The sequence below is a fragment of the Aquila chrysaetos genome, chromosome 6 (assembly GCF_900496995.4).
Source record: "Aquila chrysaetos chrysaetos chromosome 6, bAquChr1.4, whole genome shotgun sequence".
Lineage (NCBI taxonomy): Eukaryota > Metazoa > Chordata > Aves > Accipitriformes > Accipitridae > Aquila > Aquila chrysaetos.
In genome coordinates this window covers 24,810,531-24,838,417 of record NC_044009.1, presented here as the reverse complement: position 1 = coordinate 24,838,417, position 27,887 = coordinate 24,810,531, and the positions used below count along the sequence as shown (strand labels likewise).

At 40.3% G+C, this 27,887-nt stretch overlaps 1 protein-coding gene across 2 annotated transcripts in view; it reads left to right on the top strand.

The window, feature by feature from the left end:
- The window catches only part of PARD3B (par-3 family cell polarity regulator beta), a 433,465-nt gene that overhangs the window by 323,617 nt on the left and 81,961 nt on the right, over positions 1-27,887 (top strand). For both annotated transcript variants that reach the window (XM_030017233.2, XM_030017234.2), the window contains 2 exons: positions 8,817-8,927; positions 26,549-26,845. In XM_030017233.2, coding sequence (XP_029873093.1) covers positions 8,817-8,927; positions 26,549-26,845 — 408 coding nt within the window. The remainder of the gene's footprint in view (positions 1-8,816; positions 8,928-26,548; positions 26,846-27,887) is intronic.

Genomic DNA, 27,887 nt, shown 5'->3' with positions numbered 1-27,887 from the left:
CAGCACACCCAGGTCTTTTTCTGCCGGGCAGCTTTCCAGCCACTCTTCCCCAAGCCTGTAGCGTTGCATGGGGTTGTTGTGACCCAAGTGCAGGACCCGGCACTTGGCCTTGTTGAACCTCAGTTTGCCTCATGAGTTTTGTATCTGCAGTTCTGATAATGTCACAGTTGCACGTTGTTTTTCCATACCCAAAAGTGGTGAGCAAAAAGTTTTGTAGTGCGAGTAGAGATTCTCATATGGTGCCTCAGTAGCTGAAATGCACCGAATACCATGAGAGTTATGACACGAGAAAAATGAAGAGTCCTTCACCTTACATATGTGGATAATACATACATATACTATACATGCATACGTAGTTGATACTTTAGTGAATTCTGGGGCTGTGTGGCTAGTAATAAGGGAAAGAGACCCACAACAGATGAGGAGAAAGCATGAAAAGGAAAAGAAAAAACTCAGCAGCCTGTTCTTGTCAAGTTTGGCACCCAAAGAGCTATCTTTTATCTCCCTTCGGTTGGTCTTTTCCCTGTCCCACCTTCAAGTGGCTCTCAGTTACCTGCAGAGGGCTGGACGTGCTAGTGGGACACTGAGGCGTGCTGGCTCTCACTTGACTGCAAAATTTCCATGCCCACATCTGAGAAAACCACAAAGTCAGCAAGTAGTTCCAGAGGGGCTGCTGGCAACATTCGCAGACTGCACAGGGAGTCTCTGTCTCCTATTTTGTCTTACTGACTGAACCTTAGAGGAACAGGTTCAGTCAGAAACTGCATTTATCTTTTTTCTGCGTGACAGAGAATAACAAATTCCTGGAAAAATTAGTAGCTAGCCTAACATTCTGCTTATGTCTTCTTTTTGTGGAGAGATGAGAAAATGGATGACTATGAAATGGGAATTAAGAAAGCAGAGTCAAGGGCTTAATACTCTGGTCCTTTTCCTTTGCTTTGAGTATGGAGTTACCATGCCCAAGACATGGGTGTGATTATCATGTTCCCCTGGGGTTGGCAGACTGGCATTCACAGACTCCATACAGAGTAGGCATAGCTATGTTTCTGTGCACTGTCTGGGGCAGAATTACTCTTCTCTTCAGAAGAAAGTACTTGCCTGTATAGTGAAACCAAGAAGAGAAGATGGCTGATGCTATATGAAAGTAGGGAAAAATAAGACTATATGGGAATAATTCCTTACTTGGGTGGAGGGTAATTCCACAGTCTGGTGGACAAGCAGGCAGGGCTTGTTGCATTGGACAGACTATAAATCCGTTTTTTTCTTCTTCTGATCAACCTGTAAATCACAGCTGAGTTCTATTACTACAGTTTTTTCTTTCTTGATGTACATGATGTGGGATGCAGAATTCTTGTACTGGTGACCAAAAAGACCAGCAACATGGTCATCAGATGATCGAAGCATCATTTCATGGAAACAGATGCATAGCTGCCGTTCAACATCACGTTTTTCCTGGTCAGATAATAATATGGTGACCCCTCTTCATAAACACTATCTCCAACACTCAGACTACCTCAGCATGTTTTCTAAAAATAAGTTCCTTGAAGTATGAAGGATGACTCTTCATAGCTGCCTTCTGTTGTCTATATTTACATAGTAGCCGATGAGAGTTATTCCATCCCACTGGTTCAAGTAGATGGACTTTGTGGTTTTGCAGCAACCACTTCTAACTCAGGTGGCCCAAGTCTTAAGGTACCATCATGGTCCTTGGTTTTTGCCTTTGGTCATTTCATATGCTGTGGAAGTAATTTGATGTGTGGTACAGATGGACAGAACTGCCCCACTGGTAGGGATTTCCTAATACCTAATTACCAGAATGAGTTACAGTAACTCACTTCTATCTAAATTAAGAGCAAGCTCTACATTTTAAAAATAAGGATATGGGGCTCAAAGGCTTAGGGAAGATGATGGTTGAAAAGATTTTGGGGTGATTATTTAGATTGCCTTTGTTCTGCAATTTCTAGGCAGAAGAGCAACATCTTGCATTTCACATGGCAAACAGCCTCCAGTCTTTTATCTGATACGGAAACACAGATTATATCCAAGACAATTATACCAGCAATGAAGATTTTCTCTTATTGCTGTACACATGGTTGATACTCTCAGAATAAACTTCACTGTGTAATTTAGGGCTTCTGTTTGACATTTCGTTTCTGCATGTGACCCTCTCTATTGAAGATTATTTACCTGTGAGGTGTTACGGCAAGCAGCTTCTCAGATTTGGTGCTGGGAATTCTTTCATTAGCCCTTAAGTCTGTGAACAATGTGATGATCCAAGCATTAATACAAATGTGATTAACTGTCTTTTCTCAGCTTTATTTGCTTTGTTCTACTGATGCCTACAAGTTACATAGTGAGTAGCATGTACAGGGTATGCATTAAAGGCAGTCCCCCATTGTAGCAGGCTTCATGGCAAATTTATTTTCCTTTTAGCAAAACTTCAGTGGGAAAAAAAATTGCACTGTTGATTTATTTTGAATGAACTCCTGGAAGGCTTACTAAGTATGCCATGTGGAAAGCTCCTTGAAGTGCTGAGGGTTAATACTCTCTGCTCTTAATTTCAAATTCCAGATAAATATGGTTTCAGCTTTGATCTTATCTGGACTAATTCTTTGTCACTCTACTAATTAATTCAGCATGCTGCAGAAGAGATGCTAATTTGGGCATCAAAGAAATAAACGGGTGGAGGGAGGTTGTTTTTAATCAGAGTTGTTAAAAAGATAAGTTTTACTCCCATTAGACTGGATCTGGAAGCTCAGTCATTTTGGTCTAGCTCTAGCAGCCTGATACAGTAAATTAAAAAAAAAAAAACAAACCAACACAAAAAAGGCACTTGTTCACTTAATGTTGACATAACAGGAGCAACATATATTGGTGTTAATAATGTGGATTTCTTTATATTTGCATTTTCTACATAACATTCTCTTTTCCTGCTGACCATAACCAGTTAAACTCTGATTGCAGTATTGGAGTAATGTGGATTATCTCCCCAAATAATTTGAAGATGGCTAAATATGAGGATACTCATATTCATGAAGTTTAGCCAAATTTGCAAAAAACAAATAATAATTGTAGCACAGGACATTTTAACAAATTGTCATGTGCCTCCATTGATATAATAAATCGGAGGTTAGGTCATTTCTCCCTTTTCATGGGAGCTATTTTTGATTGCCTAAGCTGCCCTGTTCACTACGGAAAGCTGCTGCTCTTGCTGCCTGCCTCTTGCTTGGTGCTGCCCTGGGAGCGAGCCCCAGCAGTGAGAGAGCAGGGAGGCACCAGGCTAGCTGCATAACTCTTTCCTGCAAGCAAGCCTCACCAGATCTAGTTAAAAGTGGATTTTTTTCTTTACTTTCCAACTTACCAAACCGTATTGGTGGTGTACATGGCACTGCCCAGCCCAGCTATGGTGTTCCCGTTTTGCCCCTTCCTCTCCCTTTCCCCAGAGCTGGAGGCACTACCCACCCGGGAGCAGGGAGCAGAAGGGCCCGAAAGGGCCCTCTGCTGTGTTCATCATCTTATCAGGGCATTTCTCTCGCCCTGCCAAAGCAGGGAGGCTGGGTCAAAACCTGCTGCTGGGCGAGGCTTTGTCATGAGGAGGTCTTGCTGCAATAGGTCTCGTACACTGGGGCATCTCGATGTCGCTGGGGCTAAATCCTCCACAGAGGGAATGGGATCCACTCATTGGGAGCAGGGGGCTGGTAGTGGGGCAAGGAAAAGAGACGCTCACCCCTCCTGGCTCGCAGGCCCCTGGGCAGAGCTACCCTTTTACCACAAGTTTGACTCATATCGTGGAGGTACTTTAATCTTCTTGAATATTGGTGAAGATTTGAACAGTGTTGCCCAGCCCTTGCTGTGTGTGCTCCGTTCTCAAAATGTCGAGAAACGTTTAACCAAAACACGTATCTCTTCTTTCTGTAGTTTTTTCAGCTGTTGCAAAGCTCTTGGTCCCACTGGTGTAATACTCAATGGCATACTTCTGCCCAATAAGTAAACATTTAATAATAAACCTTTTAGGTATTTAGAGAGCCACTAAAAATGTAAAAGATGTATTTCATTAATGCTGCTATTAACATAAATGTAAAATGAGCCTGGCCTGTAATCACCAACAAGTCTGACTCACTAAGGATCTTTACGGCAATGTTTAATACTCTGTAAAAGTGTATGTATGAAAGTGATTAATCAAAGCACAGCACTGCTTCTAAAGTATTTCTTCTGCTGTAAAACTGAGTGATAAAATAACTTAAAACACACGGCAGTAGTAGCAGTTAATAAGCTTTTTATAGTCCCTGTGTGGACCTGAAAATCATACCTTATTAGTATCTTTATCTTTCTTGCTCACTCATTCATTCTTACTCACATTTAAATTTAATTTTAAGGGTTATTTCTAGTCTTTCATAAGGGAGCTGCTTTAATAATCTCTGCATTTTTCCCCATTTGCTGTGAAATGACTAGGAGTCAGAGCTTTTGTTATATGTACTTTACAAATCACTCTGTTTTTTACAGATCATTTCTGGAGATGTCAAGATTTTATGACATTGTTAGGCTTTGTATCTTGCTTGGCTGCGTCATAGGCCCTGTTGAATTATTTCCCCACTGATGTTTGCAATTCCATTATGTACCCTGTTAGCTGCAGTGACACCTACTCATCTAGGGCAGCTGAATTAACTAAGAAATCCAAATGCTGAATTTGGTCAGCAAGCTGCTTAGGGTTCCGCTCACCAGATGTTTCTCCTGCGTAGATGGCTGGGACTTTATAGACCTGCCTGCTTTTTAATCCTTGAAGCAAATATCAACACATTTGAGATCTGGAAGCTCATGGCTCCACATGGAAACAAAGTGTTGCCATGACCACAGCTTTAGGTCTTGCATGTAAGACGTTTATCCCAAGTACAACAGAGCAGGTCTATAGGAGATTTGTTTTAATTTTTATCTCTTGGAAGCCTTGAAACGAAGCATACATATGCTTTAATGCTATAGCCAATAGAATGGTAATAAATACTGCAAGAAGATGACACACGTTTGGTATTCAGAGACTTCAGTCATTTAATTCTTCTAAGGGGAAAAATTTTAGTTATTTGCAGGGCACCCTTTGAAATTAATAAAAATAGGATAGTTCCTCATCCTTGTATAGCATGTTTTGAACTGTTGCATATGGGCTTTTCCCATAAGGATGAAGCGCTCAGAGATCTGATCACATAAAGAAAATCCCTTTATGCTTTTGTTTACAGGAGGACTATGCTCTCAGTAGCTGGAATATTAATTTTCTCAACTTAAAAGTATACTGAGGTTATTAGGGTTTTAACTTCTTTAACAGTACTTCCCAGGCATTTACAGTGGATAATCAGAGAACTGGGGCAGTCACTCAGCCTGGGAAGATACGGATTTATTTCCTTACTGTTACGATTACAAGTGGTTTCATTTGACATAAATTGATTATAGATGGATATAGAATGAGAGGATGCAGCTGATCCATTTGTTTTCAGGTCTTCTAGTTATATTTCTCCATTTGTTACATAAGGTTTTCGGAGTAACAATTCCATCAGATATTAAGTTTGAAGAGAATTTTGCTGTGCACAGTATAGCAAAACAGACCTTTTAAAAATGTGTGCCATACATTTTTTCAGTAATGTTTTTATTCTTCTGACAATAGTATTAATATGGAAGGCAGATTTTACCACGATCCAATTATTTGTTGCCTAGAGGATTGGAAACTTCAAATCCTAAGGCCATTCAGTTTTCATAGAATTTTAATATGGATTTGATTAATTCCATAGTATAATTTTGACAATAGATTTTATCCTATCCTTGTTGCAATCAGTGGAGGGCTTCACACTGATATCAGTGAGAACATGGTCAAACCGAGTTGGGCAGCAAGTACTCTTACCTCTTTTTTGTCTTTTTGTTTTGTTTTGGTTTGGTTTTTTGTTCCTATAAGCAGTAGGGAACCATTAAGCCTGTAGTGCACAAACCCATGCAAAATTACAATGGGTGGAAGTTAATTTATCATCGGAAGCCCATGGCAATTAGAAAGCATCAGTGAGCAGACCATAAATTTTAGGACAGGGTGTATAAATTCAGGCAGAGATGATACTGGGGTTTTTGTGGTTTAATGCTGTCTACTCTATATTGCTTTTCTTAACAGTGTTAAATTTTTTGCTGCTTTTATTTTTTAATGTTTGTGCAAGATTTTTTTTGAGCTGAAAATATATTACAATAATAATAAAAGAGAATGGATTTTTATGGTATAGCAGTGTGCAAAAGAGGCCAAAAATCTGAACATTTCCCTAGCCTTGAGCTATATGCTGTGTACTTAGTGTAACAGGTAAAAATTGTAAGCCTGCACAAATCCCATCGGAAGCCAAAAATAGCAAAAAAACAAAAGTTGTTTTCATCAAGACCAACTCACTATTCCCAATTTATAATTACACTGGAACTTGCCAATTTTATGGCAAGAACAGCTCTACCAGCAAACAGCACTATTTTTGCTGAGAGTTGTCACATTGGCAGTTATTACAATCAAAATTGTCACTTTATTTAAAATGTATTTCCCCAGTAAGCAAGAAATAATACCTAGACTTGAAAGGGCCGTATGTTAAAGATTATTTTTTTTTTACATTTCTCTCGAGTATGCAACACATCCAACTTTAACTCCCTGCAGCAATACAAAATGCCCAAGAATAATGTTTTCAAAATCAATACATGCTACAGTCGAATATGAGACTCCACAAACCCATAATTGAAACTGTGGGAGAAAAGCGGCAGCCTGAATATAAACAAAGTACCAGAGTTGGATTATGACCAAGATGCAAGTGCTAATACAGCCTCTCTTGAGAAAACTGCCATAAGACCTTCCTAGCATGTGTTAGAAAGCAGGGGTGTTTCAGGTGCAGCCTGCTGGTGCTCATCCCCAGGTGATTTATTGTTTGGCTGCCTGACATCTCTGTAGAGAGCAATATGTGCAGAGTTTCCTCTAGCTTTTCTTTTTCACCTGGGTCATCTCGTATCTGTGAGCCCTTCTCACTTTGTATCTTCTCACTCTGTATGTACAACCTCTGTCTCTCTCTTGTGTTTCCCGACTGCTGACTTCACTGCCACCACCACCACCCTCTGATAGGGTTTGTGGCTCCACAGTCTCTTGGGACTGCTAGAACTCAGAAAGCAGCAGTGGAATCAGTGTGCTGCTCTGTACTCAGGAAGAGCCAAAAGCATGGAAAGTATCTGCTGTCTTTCTGGAAGCACTGAAATTAGTAGGGGCCGTAAAAACAGAATTTAAGATTGTTTATAGATGAGGTGTATGTATATTTTGATCAAAGGATCCCTCAAAGAATATAAGACACCATCTATCTCTGTTGCCACATACAAGAAAGAGAAAACCGTGCACTGAGATACAACTCTTCCTACTCCTCAGTGCAGTCCATGGCAGAGCCATGATAAAGCATCTCATGTTATTACCTGTAGTATTTGCTCTTCTCTCATTAGCACCACACGCTACGTGTCTGTCTCTCGTGCCTATCGTTCTCTTTCTAACCAAGTTCTAATTCTCTGGAAGATTGGCTGCAGCGTCCCTAAGAACTCATCTGACCACAAGCTCAGAATTATTGATTAAATTCACAAAAAATTTGGATCACTAACTTATGAGCCTGACAGAGTATTTGCAAGATTTCTGCTTTCGTCAGAGAAACCTAAAGTCAATGATTTACAGCTTAAGTATATGCACAGTAGTACAGCTATTCCATTTGAGGCAGTTTGGGCTGACATGAAAAATAAAAAGGGTAAAAGAAAGATCACCAAGGCAATGCTGCAGACTTCCACAGAAGAGTTTGCAGTTTTTAGTCAGAGTAATTTGTTTGCAAGATGGTATATTTAACGAAGAAATCATTACTTTTCTTTACATTGTTGTCATGCATGCAAGGACACATGAATTTGCGTGGGACGACACAGACTGATCATTTACTTGTGGAACTGAGAATTTCAAATTGGGGAAGAGGAGGGGAGGTTTTTATACTTTTGGGGCCATAATTCATAAGCATATTTGACATACTTGACCCCAGTATTCTGCCTAGTTCCATCAGAAATGAAATGTACCACCCCAGTTCAGTCACCTTTTATAGGCTGCGTAAAGCAGACTTCTGTTACACATATCTGTACAGTGTATAGAGCAGTGAGACGCCCGAACTGATTGGGGTCTCTGGAGGACTTTCACAGCATAAATATTACATGATAGTATATTACTAGGCAGAAAGAAAAACCGAGAAATACTTTTAAAAAGAGCTTTTGTGAACTGTCTAGTTTTGTACTCTCGGAATATAGCAAGATTTTATTCTTCCTGGTTGCATCCTCGTTTAAACAAAGAACAAATCCGTAAATTAAGGCCAGACATGAGTGAGAGACAGCAGTTACTGATAAGAGCAGAACACGTGGTGCAGTCTGGGTGCTAACACCGCAGCCACTGCAGATTACTTTCACAGAACTGTCCTGTGGTAAGAAGAACCTTCAGCCACTTTAACATGTGCTGTATTAACAGTCCAGCCCTGCAGTGCTTTGCATTTCAGGTTTGGTGGGGCTTTTCAACTTTGTTTCGGGCAATAGCTTTTGAAAGTACAGGGTGCAAATCAATTTGTAACCAGTCCTTTTTATGGCATATGGCCTATTTAATACTGGTAACTTATTTTGCAATGTGGGAAATATATGAGTGACTAAGATAAAAACTCACAGTGTTTTGAGTGCCTAAAATTTCTGTGGTTTATCATAGATAAGTACTGTTTTTTCTTCTAGTAATTATTTCCTCCTGATTCCTTCCTTGATATCTTCAACAGATTTGGAAAGAAAAAAGAAGATAAAAGCGGGAAAACAGATCAGAAGGGGAATCCAAAGCAAGGCACGCTTAAAGAGGAGGAGCTGGAGAAAATGAAAGATGAACGTGAAAGGTGAGTAAATGGTAGGAACTTCTTTGTTCATCAGATGAAAAACTTCAAAACAAGGGATTGCTTGAAGGGACAGCCAGCCAGCCTGGCTGGAGATGTCCCAGACCATGCCTGCTGGCAGTTAGGCCCAGGCAGTGCAGAGCTTTAGGCCAGTCTCCTGGCTGAGTTAGGGCTGCTGTATGACAGGAGCTTGTCTGTCTCCTGCAGTTTCTGTGCACTTCACTGTGGTAGCTGCTATTCAGGTCCCAATTTCTGCTAAGCTGGTGAAGATCAATTCCTTCAAAACCTGTTTCGCTTCTGCCCATTCCCAAGACTAGCTGACTTAATAGGGTTTTTACTTCTTTAAAGCGAGAACCCCTTCCCTTCTCTCCTGACAGCCTCTGCTATGTTTCCAGCACTTCAGTCCTCTTTGGCTTCAGCTGGCTGTGCCATCAGATGGAAGGTTTTGTACTTAGGTATGGTATTTTCTGCACAGTATTTGCTGGTTAGGCACATTGCAGAAATATCTACTCAACAAATGCTGAGTATGCCAAGAGACACCAGGAATAAAGCAGGTTTAAATGGGTAAAATCAGTCTGAAGAGGCAGGGGTCTGCAAGCAGTGAGGTGGGCGAGATGGGCAAGGCAAGAAGCTGGGTGCATGCCAGCTGTGAGTTGCCATATTTCTGAGGTAAGGCTCTGAGACTGAAATGAAAAGAACCACTGATGTGAATAAGCCCAGTTCTCTGTCTCATTCATAAAATACTCCTTTTTCATGCCCAATCTTAGCAACTTCGTTATCTTTCCAGACAAAGAGAATTTATAGTTTTCCGCTTTCCCCCATGTGTGCCTTTCAGGAACTGGGGACAGTTTGTAAGTGCTGACAAGGCTCAGCAAACTCCCCTCTCCCTTTCCCCAACTCATCCAGATGTACTTCGTGATATGCTGAAGAAGGTCTTTGTTTCCCTCTGATGGCTGCTAACAGAAAAGTTAGAGCCCGTACGTGCTAGCTCTCAAGAGTTGTCTGCAGTTGCTGTAAAACTTTCCAGGTTGTAGTAATATGGGTTATAAGAGCATGGGGAAAGCTTTCAGAGGTCTCTTTCCTTCACTGGAGCATCCTGCTCCTGGGAGATGGAATGGAAGCAGATATGGTTCCTTTTGAGCAGGCAGGGTCTCTCCACACAGGCCAGCCTTGGTGGTGCTGGTCGGTGTCGAGGGAAAAAACACCCTGCTTTCGAGTCATGCAGTGCATGGTCAGCCTTATAAGTGGTAGCTAATGGGTTTGATGGGGAAAAGAAATAAATCCAAAGCCCAACCCTTGAAGTCTGCTGCTGATACTTACTGTTCTAAAAGCTAGTAAGGTATCCAGTTGCTGCAGTGCTGCTACTGGATACGCTTAGCCAGTGTTTAAGTATTTAGTTCATCTAAGATAAGTAGTGTCAGGAGAAACTTTGTACCATTTGTTTTAAAATTTCTGTGCCGTGTCCTTGATTTTGCCAGATTGATGAGTGCCTTTATTTTAAACTGCTGGCTCCCAATTTGGATACTGGCAATTTGAGAGGTATGTGTCCTTCATTTTAAAGAAGCCAGTGTCTTTTATTAGGATCCTGGCAAGCTAAGAAGCATGTATCCCATCTGTTAAAGGGCCAGTGTCATTTACTGAAATGTTGGCAGGCTGCAAGGAATGAACCCTTCTGTCTAGAGGTCTAACGTTCCAATTGGACACGAGATAATTGTTCTTAATATTTCTTTAGTGTTGTATGCTTTTTTAATTTTAAATTACAGTCACTGATTGACAGTAACTTGGTAAGGCTGCATTAGAAACTGGCAGCTCAATGTCTTCATCATTCTGGTTTCTCTAGTAATGATTTCAGTTTTGACCTGGAAGAGTTTGCAACTGAAATGGAGAACAGCAGGTGTGTTGAGAAGTGGATGAACCAAGATGATATTTTTAACTCACTTATTTGCTTCTTCTTCTATAATGCACAAGAATAGAAATCACACTTTTTTTATCAGGTAATACATCTTATATGTTTGGGGAATTCAAATTAAAAAAAAACAAAAATAAGAGGAGCAAAGATATTTTCCCGATGTTATCCTCAATGCAATGCAATACATGCTGTAAAAACAAGCAATTTGCTTCAACTTTCTAAATGAAGTAAGAGCATGGCTGTGTATATGTTTGCCCACATAAGACTATCTGCAGGCTGACTGTTGAGCCCTTCTTGAATTGATCATAAAACAAAAGAGACTTTATCTTTCCTAGAGGAAAATTATGTAAGGAAGCTAGTTCTCATATGTGGGTAAGAACTGTTTGGGAAATTGATTAAAATCAGTGGAAGGAAACGTTACATGACTTGAAGGTAATTCAGTCCTTTTGCTTAGTTGTTGACTGTTCACCTAGTGATGATGCTCAGTAAGACAGAAAAGACAAGTTTTATAGCTCTGTCCCAAGATTTAGTAATTCTATAATGTAATTCAAGTCCAAGATTTTAATGCACGTATTGGCAAAGAAAACCTTGTGGCACATCCACACCATAGATCTTCTGCTTCTATGACTTCACTAGCTGCAATCCTGAATACTTGGTCTCATATTTATAAAACCAAGCTTCACTGAAGCTTACTGGAACATAGGCATATTTTCAAATCTGTTCTTGTTGAGAGTGGAATGAGTATATGTTAAAACTACTAGGGATGGAATAGTAGAACAGACTACAGAACTGTCAATAGAAATGTAGCATGTTTTGTCCCCTGATACCTGTGAACAAATCCTGTATTTAACAGCTTGAACAAAATACAAATTGCTTTTCTAACATTTAACCTTTCTAGAATTAACTTAAACACGCACCTAATTTTACCTTTCCAAGAATAGCTGTGTAAGTAATTTTTGTTCAGATCCTCAATCCAATTATTACAATCTTAAAGTCAGAGTTTTTGCTTAAACTTCAGTTTTCTTAAATGCTGACTGCATAAATATTTCAGGATCTGCCATACTAACCGATACTATGATTTTTCACCTGACAGTTTTTTTCAGAGGCCAAGGTGTCCATTTTGACACTAGTGGAAGAGGTCAGAGTAGTTGATTTTTGGGCTGGGTGTGACAAGATTAATGATCAAGTGCATTTCAGCATCTTAGCAGCTGTGGACCTAGTATGGTTTTGGATGTTGGTTTTGCATGCAATATATGCTTGGCAGCTCTCCAAAAAACAGAATACTGTTCCAAGATCTCAGCTGAGAAATATTTTTCCGTAGGAAGTGCATTTCCAGCTTACAGGAGTGGGCCATCTCTCAGAGTTTTATAGAGTTTTTTGATTGGTATTGGACAGGTACAATAATATTTCACAAAATTCCAGGGATAGGCTTTCTGTAGAGGATGCAGCCTTCTTCCAGAAATTTTGACAAGATTTACAGACGTGCAGAAATGTCAGATGTGTTCACTGCACAATTGTGGATTGGCTCTGCAGTACAAACTCAGTGACTCTGGCTCTGACAGGAAACATCAGATCTTACGTAGGTGTGCTGCATGAGCGTAAGTCCATCATGCTCAGAATAGGTTGGATTTCCTGCTTGCACAGAGAAGGAATTGTACAGTGCATGTGCAACAAGTCTGGCACATCCAGAATGTGTTAGAGCTAGTAGGCGTATGCAGATGGAGTATACAGCTCTCATTCTGTAGTGCAGATGCTTCCCAAAAGGATTGGACTTGCTTGCACATTGGTCCTCAGCATAGATTTGCCTGGCAGCTCCTTTTATGGGCTGCCAAGTTTCAGATTTGAACCTCAAAAAGTGAAAATAAATTTAGTATTTCTCTAGCCTAGTAATTTCTATTTCCATTCCACATTGTCTTATTCTCAGTTTTCAGTACAACTCTCTGTGCTGCCTTGTAGCTGCAGTTCTCCGAAGCAGCTCCACATCTTGCACTGAAATGCTGACATCATTATTTTTTTAGTGCTTGTATTCCCTAGCAATCCCCACCAAGATCAAGGTCTCATTGTGCTCATTGCTGTTAGGGAAGCTTGGGCCTGACCCCAAGCACTTACAGTTGAGGTAGAAGAGAGAAAATCAGGCAGGAAAAAAAAAAGTGTCCTGTGGGTGGTAATCTGACATGCAGGCAGCACAGCTGCTTGTCCAGATTCCTAAAAAGTCCCTGTCAGGCTAGGACTTTGTTCCAGACCTCAGGCCCAGGCCTCCTTTCTTTTCAAAGCCAGTACTTTATTACATGACTACTACTTCTGCAAGCTTCAAGTGCTTAACAGGAACTTAGGATGTTAGGCATTCCTTCTTTAGTAATAGCCGTACCTGCGTCCAATGGGAATGAATTCGGCACCTCCTCTAAATTCCACTGTTTTCCTCTTCTCCCCCTAGCTCCCTTAGCTTTCCTTGTGCCACAGCAATGCAATGTCACTGAAACTTGACTGGAGAAAGTCAGAAGTTCATGACAGTTCAGGAGGACTGACTTAACTGGTGATATAGTTCTCTGGGGTGGTGGTTTGTTCTTCCTGACACAAGTCAAGTGGTTCCTTGGACTGAGGCCCTATTTTAAATAAACTCATCATTTTGTTCATGCTTCAAAGAGTTTGGCTGTAATAAAGCATGTGCTCCAAAGGTCTAGAATCTGCCCATAAAAGGAAAAAGCAAATGCTGTGTCTGAGGTTTATTTTGATCAAGCTGACTCAAATCTGTATTTTTAGTGTGTTCTGTGTAAATTACTCAGAATTTGTCATTTTAACAACAAGATGTTCACTACATTATTAAATGCTGGAAGACATCCTCTCTTTTCTTTCCCTCAAAACAAGATTTCTCTCCTTCCTTTCCTCCATCTTTTTCCCACTCATTTGGGGTTGCCTATTAATTTTCTAACATTTGAAAATCATTGTAAAACAAACTGGATAAGTATATTAGTCACTTGAGTTTTACACATAATAATTTGTTTGCCTTTCAAATGCAAATAAAGTGACTATCAATTGAAAGAAAACTATTTTTCCTGTTTGTTTAGGATTATTTTACTGGAATGTTCCTGCTGAGACCAAAGTCTCTCTTCCAGCAGAGTTGAACATTTCCTTGACATTAGAATAAAATTTCACAAAATTAAGCACCTTGTTGAAAATGGGGTGATTTTAAAAAGTAGCTTATGAGTCGGTGAATAAGGAGGCACTCTATGTAAAAAAATAATACTCTGCACTTGTTCGTGGGAGTAGTAGTTTGTTGTTTTTGTTAAAACAGTCTTAGTTTTGTAGTTCTCCTTGGAATTAATTGTGGGAATTTTTTAATAGTATTAAGTTTTTTGAGCAGAGTGTTAGAGAAGCATAAGAACATCTGGCCCTTGCTTTCAGAACATCTGAACTGAATGCTTAAGTTACAGTGAATCTCAAATTTGGGTAAAATTAAATGGTTTCAGTTTTTATATTAAAGCCTGAATTTCCTTTACTTTTCGTAAACCTTCCAGCAACTGAAGAGCATTTCTTTCTTGTTTTATCAGCTCTGATGCTTGTCGCCTGTTCCCATAGTTAAAAAATCAATACATATGTTTTTGATATTTGGCAAGCAGAGGTTTCATTTTGCAGCTGCAAGATCCCTGTATGAAGGGAATGCATCTTACAGAAAAATATTTAGAGACCACTTATATATGAGAGAATACTTGTGAGTGAAACTCCATTTCTGTCAGTATTTGTTTCATTATATTTAATTACAAACAATTTGTATGTTACTGGAAATCAAAATGAAAACAAGAATAGCTGCATACATGGCAGTATGGTAGAAAAGCCAAATTGTTTTGAATCGAAAGTTGAAACTCAGACTTTTACAAAAATCAAGGTATGATTTTTTAAATGCATAGTACATCTTAGAACATGCTCATACACACCCTCATTGTTGCCAGCCCCATGTAGCTTTTGTGCCTGTTACCCACTTGCCAAGTCTATTATGGCTGTTTATAGTTCATATTGATCTCTGGTAAAATGTTGGTAATTGCTCTTCTCACCATTAAGCTCTGTGCTAAACCACATGGTTTTGGGACTCCTGAGCTTGTGCATCATTATTTATTAAGGGTTAATCCAACATGGTATATCTGTTCATTGAATATTCGTGACTTTGCAGCACAGCTAGGTCCTGTGGTTTAGACAAAGTGTTGGATGTGATCCCAGTTTTAATACTCCCAATTTATTATAACCATTGAACCCTGATCAGATCACGGATTGGACTGGATCCCAGTTTTTTAAATGTCCCAATTTATTGCTGGCTTGCAACCCTGATAAGAATACGTATTTGATTAAGGCTTCAGTTTTCAAAAATTCCAGTTAATTACTTTTAGATTCTTATTAGATCATAGCCGTGTAGTATGGTATGTTGAAGTTATGAAAAAATTACTGGGTGATGTTGCACAGGTCAAGGTCATAGTTTCATTTTGTGCTGACAGTATGAAGTTATCAGATTTCTGTTTATTACTGTGGCAGCACTTACACTGGACAGGAGGACAGATTAATCCCAACCCATTGATTCTGAATGATTCTCATTTTAGATCTGCTGCTCTGCATACCAGAACATGTAATAAAAGCCTACCACGGAATCCTGAGAGATTGATGTTTGGTTAAGAGTAGCTGAGGTAGATGGGTCTCAACTACCTTTTACAGGTTGTGATGTGGCATTTAGAACCAAATAGCAATTTTTTAGCTGCTTCATGTGGCTAATCCACTGCTGGAGGACATTTTTAAGACAACATTAGGCTGAGAGTTGATCCCAGATTGTCCTAGCTCAAGAACATTAAGAATTGAGAGTAACAGAATGGCGCATGGAATTGGCCTTTTTCTTTAACTGTCTCAGTACTATTCATGGTATTGGAGACTGATGGGAATAGCACTTTCCAGGTGTCATAGCCATGCCCTCTAAATTTAAGCACCCAAATTCTCATCCAAGCCATTTAGCATCCTCGGTTTGCCCTTCACTGAGGCACTAGTTTCACTTTGCTCTGGAGACCAGTTTTCACAAGCTGCGAAACCTGCCCACCTAAAAGGTCAGAGCAGCTCAGGGGCAATAGCCTGGTTCTTTCTTGCATAAATGGGCCAATGTGGGGTTCTTTTCTGTATATATCAGAGTCTTATTACTTGAAGTTTTTTAAAATGACACTGTAAAACAGAAATACTGCTGTTAGAAACTTTTACAGGCCAAACTAGTAAAGTGAAACTGGCCAGTGTACTAGCCAACCTGGGTAATAGAGGGCTTTCTAAGAGACAGACTAATCTGGCCTAGGGATTTCTTTGATGCACTACTGAATGTAGGTCAGCTCTTGCCTACCGCAAAATCAATAAGGGCATAAGAATGACTTGGAAGCTGCATTTCATTCCTTGCCCTTCCATGTGTGATTTATGACAGTCTATCATAAATCTTTGGCATGCACTTTGAAGTAGTGCCACAGCACAGAATTCCTGTTCTCAGACTCCCTTACCTACGGGATAAAAATGAGAATACAACTTGTGGGGATACACAATCAGGCAGGAAATTGGTTTGCATGTGTAATTCTCATCCATAGTGATGTTAAACCAAAATACCTGAAAGTCTTAAAGCTTTGTCTGCTCAAAGCTGAGTTTTGCTTTCTAATCCAGAACTGTTAATTAGAAACAACCTGTGAATCCCAGACTAACAGATGGAGACTGTTCCTGTTCTTGAACAGAGAGATTCTGTTCAATAGGTTCCAGGCTCAATGTCCTATGTGTACAATAGAAATGTGCGTGGAATATCGTATCACACGGAACTAGGCTTGCTCCTTCCACTGCTAGGATTGCATTCAAATGAAGGCACAATGTTTAAGCAGTTGCAGAGATGGTTGTGCGAACTCATGAGGTCTCACTAGCTAAGTGGGGCTGCAAGTATCTATGCGGGAGATGTTCCAAGAATACCCACTTACTGAAGGAGGAGGCCCCAGGGACTCAGTAGGTGTCAGTCTTCGTGTGTCTGTTCTGAGCTATGTTACTGCATGTGGTTGTGGATGTTGGGTTTTCATGAGGTGTCAAATCAATGATGTGTCTTCCCATGGTCATTACAGTGTCTCTGGTATTTTTCTTAAGATGGTGTTAGAATCCTCAGTGTTTTTGACTGGTACCTACTACAGCAATTGCTGGAGCTGATCTAGTCAGTGGCAATGAATAAGTTCATAGACTGATGTCTCCGTCTCACCATAGTTTTTCTGCAGGTATACTGCAGTTACTTTATACTTGTTCACTGTATCTGATGATAAAATAATTTGTTTATCTGAAGATGAAATATCTTCTCTGAAATAATTTGCCTGACGTCTTGGTTGGATAGGTGAATCTGTGGCTTTGACTGCATTTGGTATTGTTTCCATTCCTAACATTAAGTTCCCAATGACTAAAATATAAGCAAAGTTAAGTCTTGCTTTCTAGGAGTATTCTGTTCTTTTGATTCTCTTTTCGTGATTATTTGTTCCACAATGAGCTAATGTTAGCGAAAGGGACTCAGGTATGATGTGCACAGCATCTCACTTATCTTTTTAATGGAAAAGTACAAATTACAGCAGGCTGAGAATTCCCTTAAATCAATGTTGAGAACTAGGCCTGCAACTTAACCTATGGTCTGCAAAGTCCCTGCAGACTCAAGTCCATTTTGCAGGAGGAGCTTGGAGCTTTTAAAGGCATCAGAACATCTCAGGTGAAAGATGCCAAAGTAAGTTTGACAAACCTGGAATAATTCCACTAATCCACATTGTCACAAACAAGGAACACCCTGTTGACTGAGCAACCTGATCTGTGCAGTCAGCCTTGCTTTCAGCAGGCGATTGAGCAGGGTGACCTTCAGAGGGTTCCTTCCAACCTAAATTTTTCTGATACTGTCACTTCAAAAAATAACTCAGGGTAATTGTGAGTAAAGAAAATTGCATAATGTAGTAAAATACAGAATATAATATACTTGGCTTTTCTGATAGTTGGCTTTCTGTAATCTGCTGCATTTCCCCCAGTGTACAACTAATGTGGACAAAAGAGAGACAGAAAAACTTCCTCAGATTTAACAGCAAAGGTAAAATCCTGTTCTCGTTGAAGTTCATGGCGTGGGGGAAAATGTAATGACCTCATTAGAACCAGGATTTTCTTTATAGGGCAGGATTCTGTGTAAGTTGGTAATCACTCCCTGTCACCTCTGAAATAAATGGAAGAACATTAAGACCTCAGTCTTGTCTATCCAAAGCTCACACTCCTCATTTTGTGGTACAAAAGGGCTATGTTTCATCTTCAGCTTGTCATAATCTTAAATTTTAAGGTCAGCGTAGCTCTATCTGCTTCTTAAGTTTTTCTTTCCTCTGTTTCTTTACTTACAACCCTTCAAAGGCAGATACTTTGGTCAGTTCAGCATTATATGAGTATGAGGTATTTATCTAGAACAGGCAATATTTCATGTTTAGCCCTGGTGATTTTTATCATTGGGCTGGTTAATGCTGTTACAAGATCTATCTTGTTTAGCCTGAGTTATAGTCTCTTATTCCCTTGAATTTGTGGCTTGTCTTTTTTTATTTCCGAGACTGTTTCTGTTCTTGTTTACAATTACAGATACTAATTATGGGGGAGAAGATGTTCAAATCCAGCACAATAGAATGAGCTGAAATGAAGAAACACTTGCATAGCTTATGGGGAAGATGTTTTCGACAAAGATGCCTCCAGTAGAATACCCTGAAAGATGATACTAAATTAGATATTGTTTGAGTCTTGATGAGGATGTTGTATCAGATGTCCTCAATTTACTGGCAAGAGGTGGATTTTTATTTTATTTATTTTTTTTAGCTGTGAGACTTGCCTGCCTCTGGAGTTTTTCTAGGTGATGGTTGAAAAATTACAAATGAACCTTTTCCTGATAAAAGATGTAGGTTTGAATAAGATTGTTAATGTCATTATAGACCATGTCTGTCTGAAAAATGATTATGAAGTAAAAAAAATTTAAAGCACTGTACTGAAATTATGTCCTCAGATATTCAAGTGAAATATGCCCATTCTCATCAGTGGTTATGGCTTACAAATATCTGAAGGCAGGATGCATTCAGTCCACTATTATGTAAATGAATGAAAATACAAGATTTTAGTTAGCAAAATATATTTTGCTAGCAGCTAGAAAGGAATTAAAACATTAAACCCAATGGAAATCTAAGTGACCTCCTGCAGAAATAGGCTGCTTTCCTCTAGACAACGCGTTACTCAATATATGTATGAATTAGGTAAATGAGAGACAAAAGCAGAAATGTTATGTAAAATCACAGTTGAAGTATTAAGATACTAAATCAGATGTAAATTGAGTAATCATTGCAGTATGTAGATCTCGTGGAGAGTCACATGAGTGGGGAAAAAAAGCAGTGCAGCAGCTTTTATTCTGCTGTTCACAAGGAACAACTAAATGAGAGGATGAATGTTTAGCATCTCAATGATCTCAAAAGACTTAAAGGATCAGGTCCTTTTTCGGAGTTTAGGTATACCTCAAACTGATTGTACACACACTCGCTTACCTGTTCTTACTCTGCTTCTCTTACTGTGAACAGAATAGAAATTATCCTAAAAGACCTATGGCCCTGTTTTTGTTACACATTTTGTCTTTGCTTGTTATTCATACTTCTCCCCTGGGAACATCTTTCATTGACGTAGCCAGCATCTTGCTCATTCATGTACCTGTTTGCGCTTCCACAAAGTCTATGCTTTTAATCCACCATACAAGAAATGTTGCTGTATTCATCTGAAGTATAAAACCAGGTACCTTTGTGAAATATGCTGTCATTGGTCAGCAGCTGCATTTTCTGTCCCGTGTTTGACTTCTTAGATGGGCACCTCAGGGCTCAAACCATCTCATTCTTTGTGCTCTGCTCAGTGCTAAGCACACGATCATTCCATGATAAATAAAAAAATGTTGCATCGCTTTTGCACTTTCCCTAGAAAGTCAGAAGAAACAAGATGACCCAGAGCTCATGAGGAGTGCAAGGGAGGAGAAGTTCAAACACCTCAGGAAAGGTTGTGTGTGCTTTTTTGTTGTGGGTCTATTTTGGTCAGTTTTCCCCATCTAAAACTGTTCTGATGTGAAGCGCAACCTTGCAGTTCTCTGAGTAAGAGAGCCCACGGTCTCTCCTGAGCTGAGCTTCCCACCTGCAGTTTTTGCACTGTGGCCAGACCTAGTAGCTGTTGGTGCCATTGAGTTGCTTCTCATGTCTCCTGTTGGGCAGCAGGTGCCCTGTCCCTTGCTTGGGGGTGGCAGAGCCAGGAGGACATGCTGCTTCGAGTTTTGTCCTGCTCCAAGGTGATGGTTTGTTGGACTGTGACTCACTGTGCAAAGCTCCTTTTGAGCTAGGGCTGGTGGTGGGCCTCCAGAACTGCAGGTTGGGCTGCATCCAGTGTCTTGCTGTTTGTTCCCCATTGAAGGCAGTCTTTGGGTTCCATGGCTCTTAATGACCCTGGCCTTCTCTGGGCTACTGTGCTGGTAACATCAAGTCCTGCGTTTTAGTTTTCACAGAGGCTTAGAGCACTGGTTTTGGAAGCTTCAGTGTTTTCTTGTTCCCCACTCAGAACCCAGCCACCCACCCAGCTTCTGCCTGATGGGCCAAGAGATGACGAGTATCTTTTACGGCTTTTCCTAACCCTCTCATTCCATTCCCAAAAGCGTTTCTGAGTCTGCTCCAAAAGTCACTTCTGCTCAGCTCTTCTGGAGTTTTCTTGAGGTGGTCCATATCCCTTCCTGCAGCTGCCTCACTCTGTGCGTGCTGCAGTCTTTTAAGCCAGCTTTTGCCTGTCAGTATCTCTGTCACTGATGTCAGGCTAAAACGTTTTACATTGTGTTTGTCACCGGCAGGGAATACATATGTGGTCATTGACAGTAGCTCAGCAGAAACACAATAACTTGTTAAGCCACAGTAACTCAATGGTGTGTCTGAGCTGCAGCTGGAAGGAGCTGTTTGGGCTGTTAACCCTTTCGTGGCTGCTGCACTCTAGGTTTATGCATCTTTTCATGTGTTAGTACATGAGAAATCACCATATATGATTTGTGTGGATATGCCAGATAGGAAGATTGTTTGAGGGATAAATGAGAGTGTTTCCTAGATTTACAGTTCTGGGGGTGTGCTACTGAACAGTATGTGAGGTGTAGAGAAGCGTTTTAAAAATACCATGTCCCATTTCCAGAAGTATGTTGGGTATATAGGATCCTGTCTATAATTTGACTTCTATAAATAGGATGCCACATGTTTTGGAAATGTTACTTATAGTTCTATTGAGGTTATATATTTTATCAAACTATTTTTTTTTCTGAAATTATTTGTTGTAGAGAAGTGTTCTAGTGATAGCTAGTGGGTCTTGAAAGCAATAAAAAAGATTAGGATAGGATATGTGTTTGGATGCTATTGAGAAAAAGATGGGTCACAGGAAAAAAAAACTGCATTGCTTGATACGGCACTTCTGTTGCCTGTCCCCTGGCTGCTTGTGTGAAAAGGTTGTGTTTTTACAGAAACACAGCTAAGGGAAGTTGATGTAGTTGTCGTGCAGCAATTTAACTGGAGAGCATGGTGTTCAGGTGGCGGAAGAGAGCAAGCAGGATTGATATGGGATACCCAAAAGGAAATATATCTAACTTCCCTTCATTCTGTGTGAGTTTTTCTTTTCCCTTTCCCTCATCAGGAAGTTTGTAGAAACTTTAGTGCTACACTAAATTGTTCAGATGGTGACCTGTGGCTCTCCTCATCTCTGGTTTCACTGCCAGCACTGTGGTGCTGAGTGACATTTTATCTTTTGTCACAAATTTGCACCAGTTGTTTAACCAGACCCATCCTGTGCTGTGAGTTTGGGGGTCTCTTGTAGTAATTGTTTGTTCAATAAGCTGGTTGCTATGATAGTTGTGCTGATTTGGAATTTTTTTTTTTTTTCCTTTGTGATGGAGAGTAAAGATATTGCTGTTTCAGATAGGGAGAAACACAGAGGGAGGTGCAGAAATGGTGAATGACTAGAGTGGGATATAGCAGAAGTAGCCTGCTTAGCAGGGTTGGCAGAGCATTATAGGAGGGATAGAAGGAACAGCACATCTTTTTTTGTACCTTAGCAAAGAATTCCTGGGCACCTACTGGGATGTGCTATGGAAAAGATTGCTTTAGAACTGGGTGAAAACATGATGCTGAAATACAGTGAGGATATTTAAAACTTCAAAAAAATGTGAAGAAACTTCAAAGGTGAAAAACACAAGAGAAGGCATGGAAGGACAGGTAAATAGAAAGAAAGAAAAAACAGCCATCTGATAGTTTGTTTCCCTATATTTGAACATTTGGATTGAAATGAAAAAGAGATCACTGAGCAAATTTTATAGATTTGTGTGGAAGAGTAAAAAGGAAACAAGAAATATTAATGCAATTAAAATAGCCATATTGAAAAGATGAAACATTGATCATGACGAATTCCACATAACCTAGTATTGACTGGTCCGTATAATATAGAACAGAAATAATTGTTCTTGAGTAGGTTCGACTTATAATAGTGGCAGCGATTGAAGATTACATTCAGAAGGAGAAGTTGAAGAAGCTAGGCTTATTCACAGGAACAAAAGAAAATTGTGGTGACCTAATTCCAGCTTTTGTTGTGCAGAATACACCAGTATTGATAGCAGGACAAATTACTCTCACTGCCAGACATGAAAGCAAGATTCACGTGATGCTGCTGTGCTGCACTACTCTTGCTTTCAAATAGGTCTTAAATACCTAGGGGACAGGTGATGTATTGGTCCAAAGAACGTTATGGCTCATCATTTTCTGAGAAGCTGTTGTGACTCTTCTCGGGACTGTGTGCCATGTCTTCTGCACTGATGTGTGATAAGATCATTCCCTGAAATGCAGTGTCCTCCCATTTTTCTGCTTGTGCCATCTCACATGCACCTGTGTGTGCCATGAAGCTTGTACCTCATATGATATATTCCTGCACTGAAGTCTGTGTTTAGGCTTTTTTGGTCACTAATTGAGGGTGAAGCCCTCCACAGTTTCCCAGGTTTTTAAGAACATTCAGTGCTTTTTCAGAGTTAATCTGGTAGACAGCAACAATCTCAAAGTGCTTTATGCATTTTCATAGAAGAATAATCAGAGGCAAGGACTACTACCAAACTGACAGTTATTGGGTGCAGGAGCTAACAGTTACTTGTGTGATTTTTTTTTTTAAACAAAGATAGTGCCCTCATTTTTACATTTCTGACATAATCCCATGTGGGACATGTAAAATATTAAACCGTCTGCAAGAGGGTTTCTCTTGAAGTGCCTGTATGTATAAAAGATGGAAAACAGCAATGTAGACTTCCCTCCCTGCTTCATTGATGTCTGAGGCCTTATTTGCAATGGAAATCCACCCCTGTCCTTGTAGTACGAGTGCTCCCAGATGATGAGCTACCTGAAAACATGTTTTTTTATGTGAATGGACCAAGTGGTAACTTTGCCCCAAATTCCTTTATGTGAATGATGAATGTGGTGTTTCACTCACGGACACGGGCAGACTGGCTCCCTCCACCACTCCCTGCTGCATAATCTCTCCTTTATCTTTATTCACAAACCCTTGGAAAGGCTTTGCAAGCTTTCAGCTGCTCTCTAATGATTACTCATTTGCTAGCAATGGTTTGTGGTTTAGACAGAAATGCAAGCTGACCACTGCTTTTTAGTTTCTGTTTTCCTATACAGCTCCTCAGTGTTGACTTTCTCCCCATGCCATTGTCCATTGCTTTATGAATAAAAGCATGACTTTTACCAAGGTCTATACCAGTGTCACCATTAGTTTTGCAAAGAATAAGTTGTATGTCCCATTGTTCTGCAAATGCCATTAAACTCTCGCTGTCCCAAGAAGCCATCAGCCAGCTAAGTGCAATCAGCAGTAAAATGAGAGAATATGTGCCTTACTAACTGAATTTATCACATATTGACACCAGGCTGTGCCCTCCATAAGATTCTCCAATAAAATCTCCCTTGTGGATAGTCAGAATTGTGCAGAATCAAAGGCTCATTTTGAAGTCTGCGACTTCTTCAAGACACTGCCTTACCCTGGGTGAGGTTGCACCTGAGGATAGTGCCTTTCCTGACCTGGGCCACCATTTCAGTTCAAAATAGGGCGTGTGTGTGGCGTGAAAACCTGAAGCAAAAGAGAAGTGGAGTGAAGGTTACGGGAGGAGGAGGTGATTGTGTGGGGAAGAGAAGCACCAGGAAGAAAAAAGGAGCAGTTCTTAGGAATTCTTAGGAAGCCTCAGTGTGGAAACCTGAGAGGTGTTAAGGATGTAGACGGATTGTAGCTTATTTCTTCGTATCATCCTTTCATGTCTAAGAACTACTGTAGTAAATTACATTAAGGCTTTGTGAGTATTTTTAATAATATCTTAAGAAAAATTAAAGAAAATTAACTAACTGGGCTGGGATCAGGAACTTGAGGGAAAGCAGAAATGGTGTGTTAGGAAGATATTCTCTCACGTGGTCTTTATAGTCAAATATTTCATGGAATCATAGAATATCTCAAGTTGGAAGGGACCCATGAGGATCATAGACTCCAACTCCGTGCTCGTTGCAGGACTACCTAAAACTAAACCGTATGACTAAGAGCATTGTCCAGACGCTCCTTGAACTCTGACAGGCTTGGTGCCATGACCAATTCCCTGGGAGGCTGTTCCAGTGACCGACCACCCTCTCAGTGAAGAACCTTTTCCTGATGTCCAATCTGAACTTCCCCTGACGCAGCTTCATACCATTTCCTCGTGTCCTATGGCTGGTCACCAGAGAGAGAGGAGATCAGCACCTCTCCCTCCGCTGCCCCCCTTGGGGAAGTTGTAGACTGCAAGGAGGTCACCCCTCAGCCTTCTCTTCTCCAAGCTGAAGTGACCTCAGCCGCTCCTCCTAAGTCTTGCCCTTGAGGCCTTTCACCATCTTGGTCGCCCTCCTCTGGGCACACTCTAATAGTTTGATGTCCTTCTTGTATTGAGGCACCCAAAACCCCACACAGTACTGGAGGCACGCAGTACTAGAGAAGAGAAAGGTCATCTGCTTCACTGAGGGAAGGCAGAGTGGATAGTGGGCACCCCCCAGCTGTCAAGGACTGTATCGTATGCAAGCTCACCCCGCTGTAAAGTATGACTACATTTTAAGTGTTAAAAACTAGCATCACCTGTAGATATGTCCTAGCACAGTTAATGGAGAGGTGTAACTGGAAAGCATGCGTGATACACATTGATGTACTCAAGTATGTGTGTAGAAAGGCATGTTGTTCTCACTAGAATTATTCGTGAGCCTTTTGAGCTACAAATTATTTGGAAAGTATTAGCATTTATTTTGATGATACAATTCTAATGAAACAAAATAAACGGTATGAATCCCATTCTGCACTTAATAGCTCCTGTCTGTCCGACTGGAAGCTCCCAGTGTGCTCATCTATTTCTTTAGGAAACCGTTTTCTCCATGCCTTTTAAAGACTTTCTCCAGAACATCTTCGTTTTTCACTATGCAGAGTCCTGAGGCCATTATGCTTTACTGGGGTAACGAAGTCTGCTAGACCCTTTTTACTTTGTCTCCTATGGTACAAATTGCACTGTTCTTTCTACGCTGCTGCTGGAGTTCAGATACAGTCGACAGCAAATGTTGACTACTTCTGTCAGGCACTGCATCTCTGTATCTGTCTTCCATCCTTTGTTTCTTCCTCCATGCTCCGTTATTTTCTGTAAATGCTATTTATTGTGGTCAGCATTCTGCCAGATCCATTTTGCTGCATTTAATTACCCTGTGCTGAAGAGTAGCTGAGCAGTTAACAGAAGTTGCATGCTCACAGAGCCTTGCTATAGGTTTTTTTTTCTCCAGCATGAATGTTGAATCATTGAATATCAGCTGAGTTTGAAATTTACCTGAATATGTTCTACTATTCCAAAGAGATTACACAATGGCCCTGATTAGCAGCAGCATTTTGTAATACCACTTAAGGCTTTATCACAGTGGAGTACTGCCAGTAATAGTCTTTAATTCACTTATATGTACCAATTCATCTCTGTCAGGTTTCTATTAATTTCTTTGCTGTTTTACTTTGTCCCTATCCCCTATATAATAAGGCATGATTTCCACATTTATGTAGCCAAAATAAAATTAAAAAAAAATTAAATCTTCAGCAAATTAACTGTGGTCCTCTGATTTGAGACAACTGTGCCATCTCTCCATTTGCGTTCACATTTAATCCACTTTTCACAAGTTAATGTATTTAGGAGAATCTAGGTGGGTCAAGTGGCCAAGGGGCAGTAACAATTTTACTGGCTAATTTAGATAAAAAGTATCAGGATTGGGTTAGGTATATTAACTGCAAAGTGGAGGATAGGTGTAGAATTAAAACTGTATGTGTTCACGTGTACACACACGTGCATACACACTTGTGAAAAGCCACTCTATATTCAGCATTAACTTTTTTCATCAGAAGGACGAACAACTTGGTTACAAAGGTGATTGCCAGAGATAAAGAACAAAATTGCTGCATGTACCTTTTTGGTTTACCTGGCACCGGTTTCACAGTGTACTGGAAGATCTGAACAGTTGGGTTTGTGGTTGGTGCTCCAAATTTGTGTGATGAATCAGCATCTGTGGTTGCTGTTGAAGCAGATCCAACTGTATATTTGTTCTTTCTTTTTTGTTGTTAGGATTGGTGCAAAGCATCAGGAGTTACGGCAAAAGCAACTGAGAGGCCTGAGTGATTATTCTACTGGTCCTGGAGGACCTGACATTGATGATGATGAGGTGGATCCAAATTATGCCAGAGTAAACCACTTCCGAGAGGCTTATCCAGCAGCAAGCATCTACAGGCCATCGTCACCAGCAGTAGCAGAAACCTTTGTATACCCACGTGATTCTCCTTCAGCACCAATGGAGAGGGAGCACTTGGAAGGACTGTATGCAAAAATAAACAAGCAGCACTACCCACAGACTCCTGGTGACAGGTAATATTGCCACCTAGAATTACAAACAATGATAGCTTGGTGGGGAGGGAGCCTGGGGCTGGGCAGGGGGCTGTTAAGATGCCCCAAACCCCTGTATTTACTGACTAGAAAGCCATGGATTTCCTCTTAACCAAAACCATGATTTGCTGCAGCAGTACCCCCCAAGCATCTGAGCAAGGCAGCAGTCAAACAGAAATCATTAAGGAAAAGTCCATATTTCACAAACAGAATGGATGAATTGACTCCAGTCCAATTCTTGCACTGCTGAGAAGAGTGTTTTTTCCTCTTTCAATCGGGAAAAGTTCTTACCCTGCAGCAAAAATAATCTCTGTTTTCAGATCCCTTTCGATCCTGCTGATCATCAAGTGCCTATTAGTAACAGGTTTTGTATGATAGCATGATGTATTGCATATGTTTATGGTTTAGTTTTCCCCAGCTGTGTAATATTACGCACTTTCAATTAGGTCGGGGAGAGGACTGGGAATCATGGCATTTTTATGCAGACTGTGAAGTGTGGCTTCACAAGACTGATTGCCTTTCACAGCCTTTCCAATAACCAAGTGGGAAGGAAAGAGCAATTTTTAATCCTTACTGTCAAGCTTCCAGGTTGATAGCATTAAAGAAAGATGGTCAAGTTTTTCACTGGGTTAAAAAGAAAAGAGAAATTCCTTTGAGTTGATGATGTACCCAGCATTATGATGATTTTAAAACTAGTTGCTTCTGGAATTTGTGGCTAAAAGAATGTAAGACTTCATTACTATCATGTTGTTAATATATTGATGTTGGGTTTTTCAAACCAACGTATGAGTATGTAGGCAAGATCTACAAGTCTATGTGAAAAGAAGAGCTGACAGAGTAAGGCATGGGGGGCTTGAGGAATTGTTCACGCTTTGAGTTCATACTACAACCTGTAGTGTCTCCCGGTAGCCTCAATCTGTGCTATGTGATACCACACTTGTTAATTTTGGAGAAATATGCGAGCACAGAAGTAGGAGTATTTTCAGTTTGTAGCATCATAGTGCTTTAAAAACATCTACTGAGT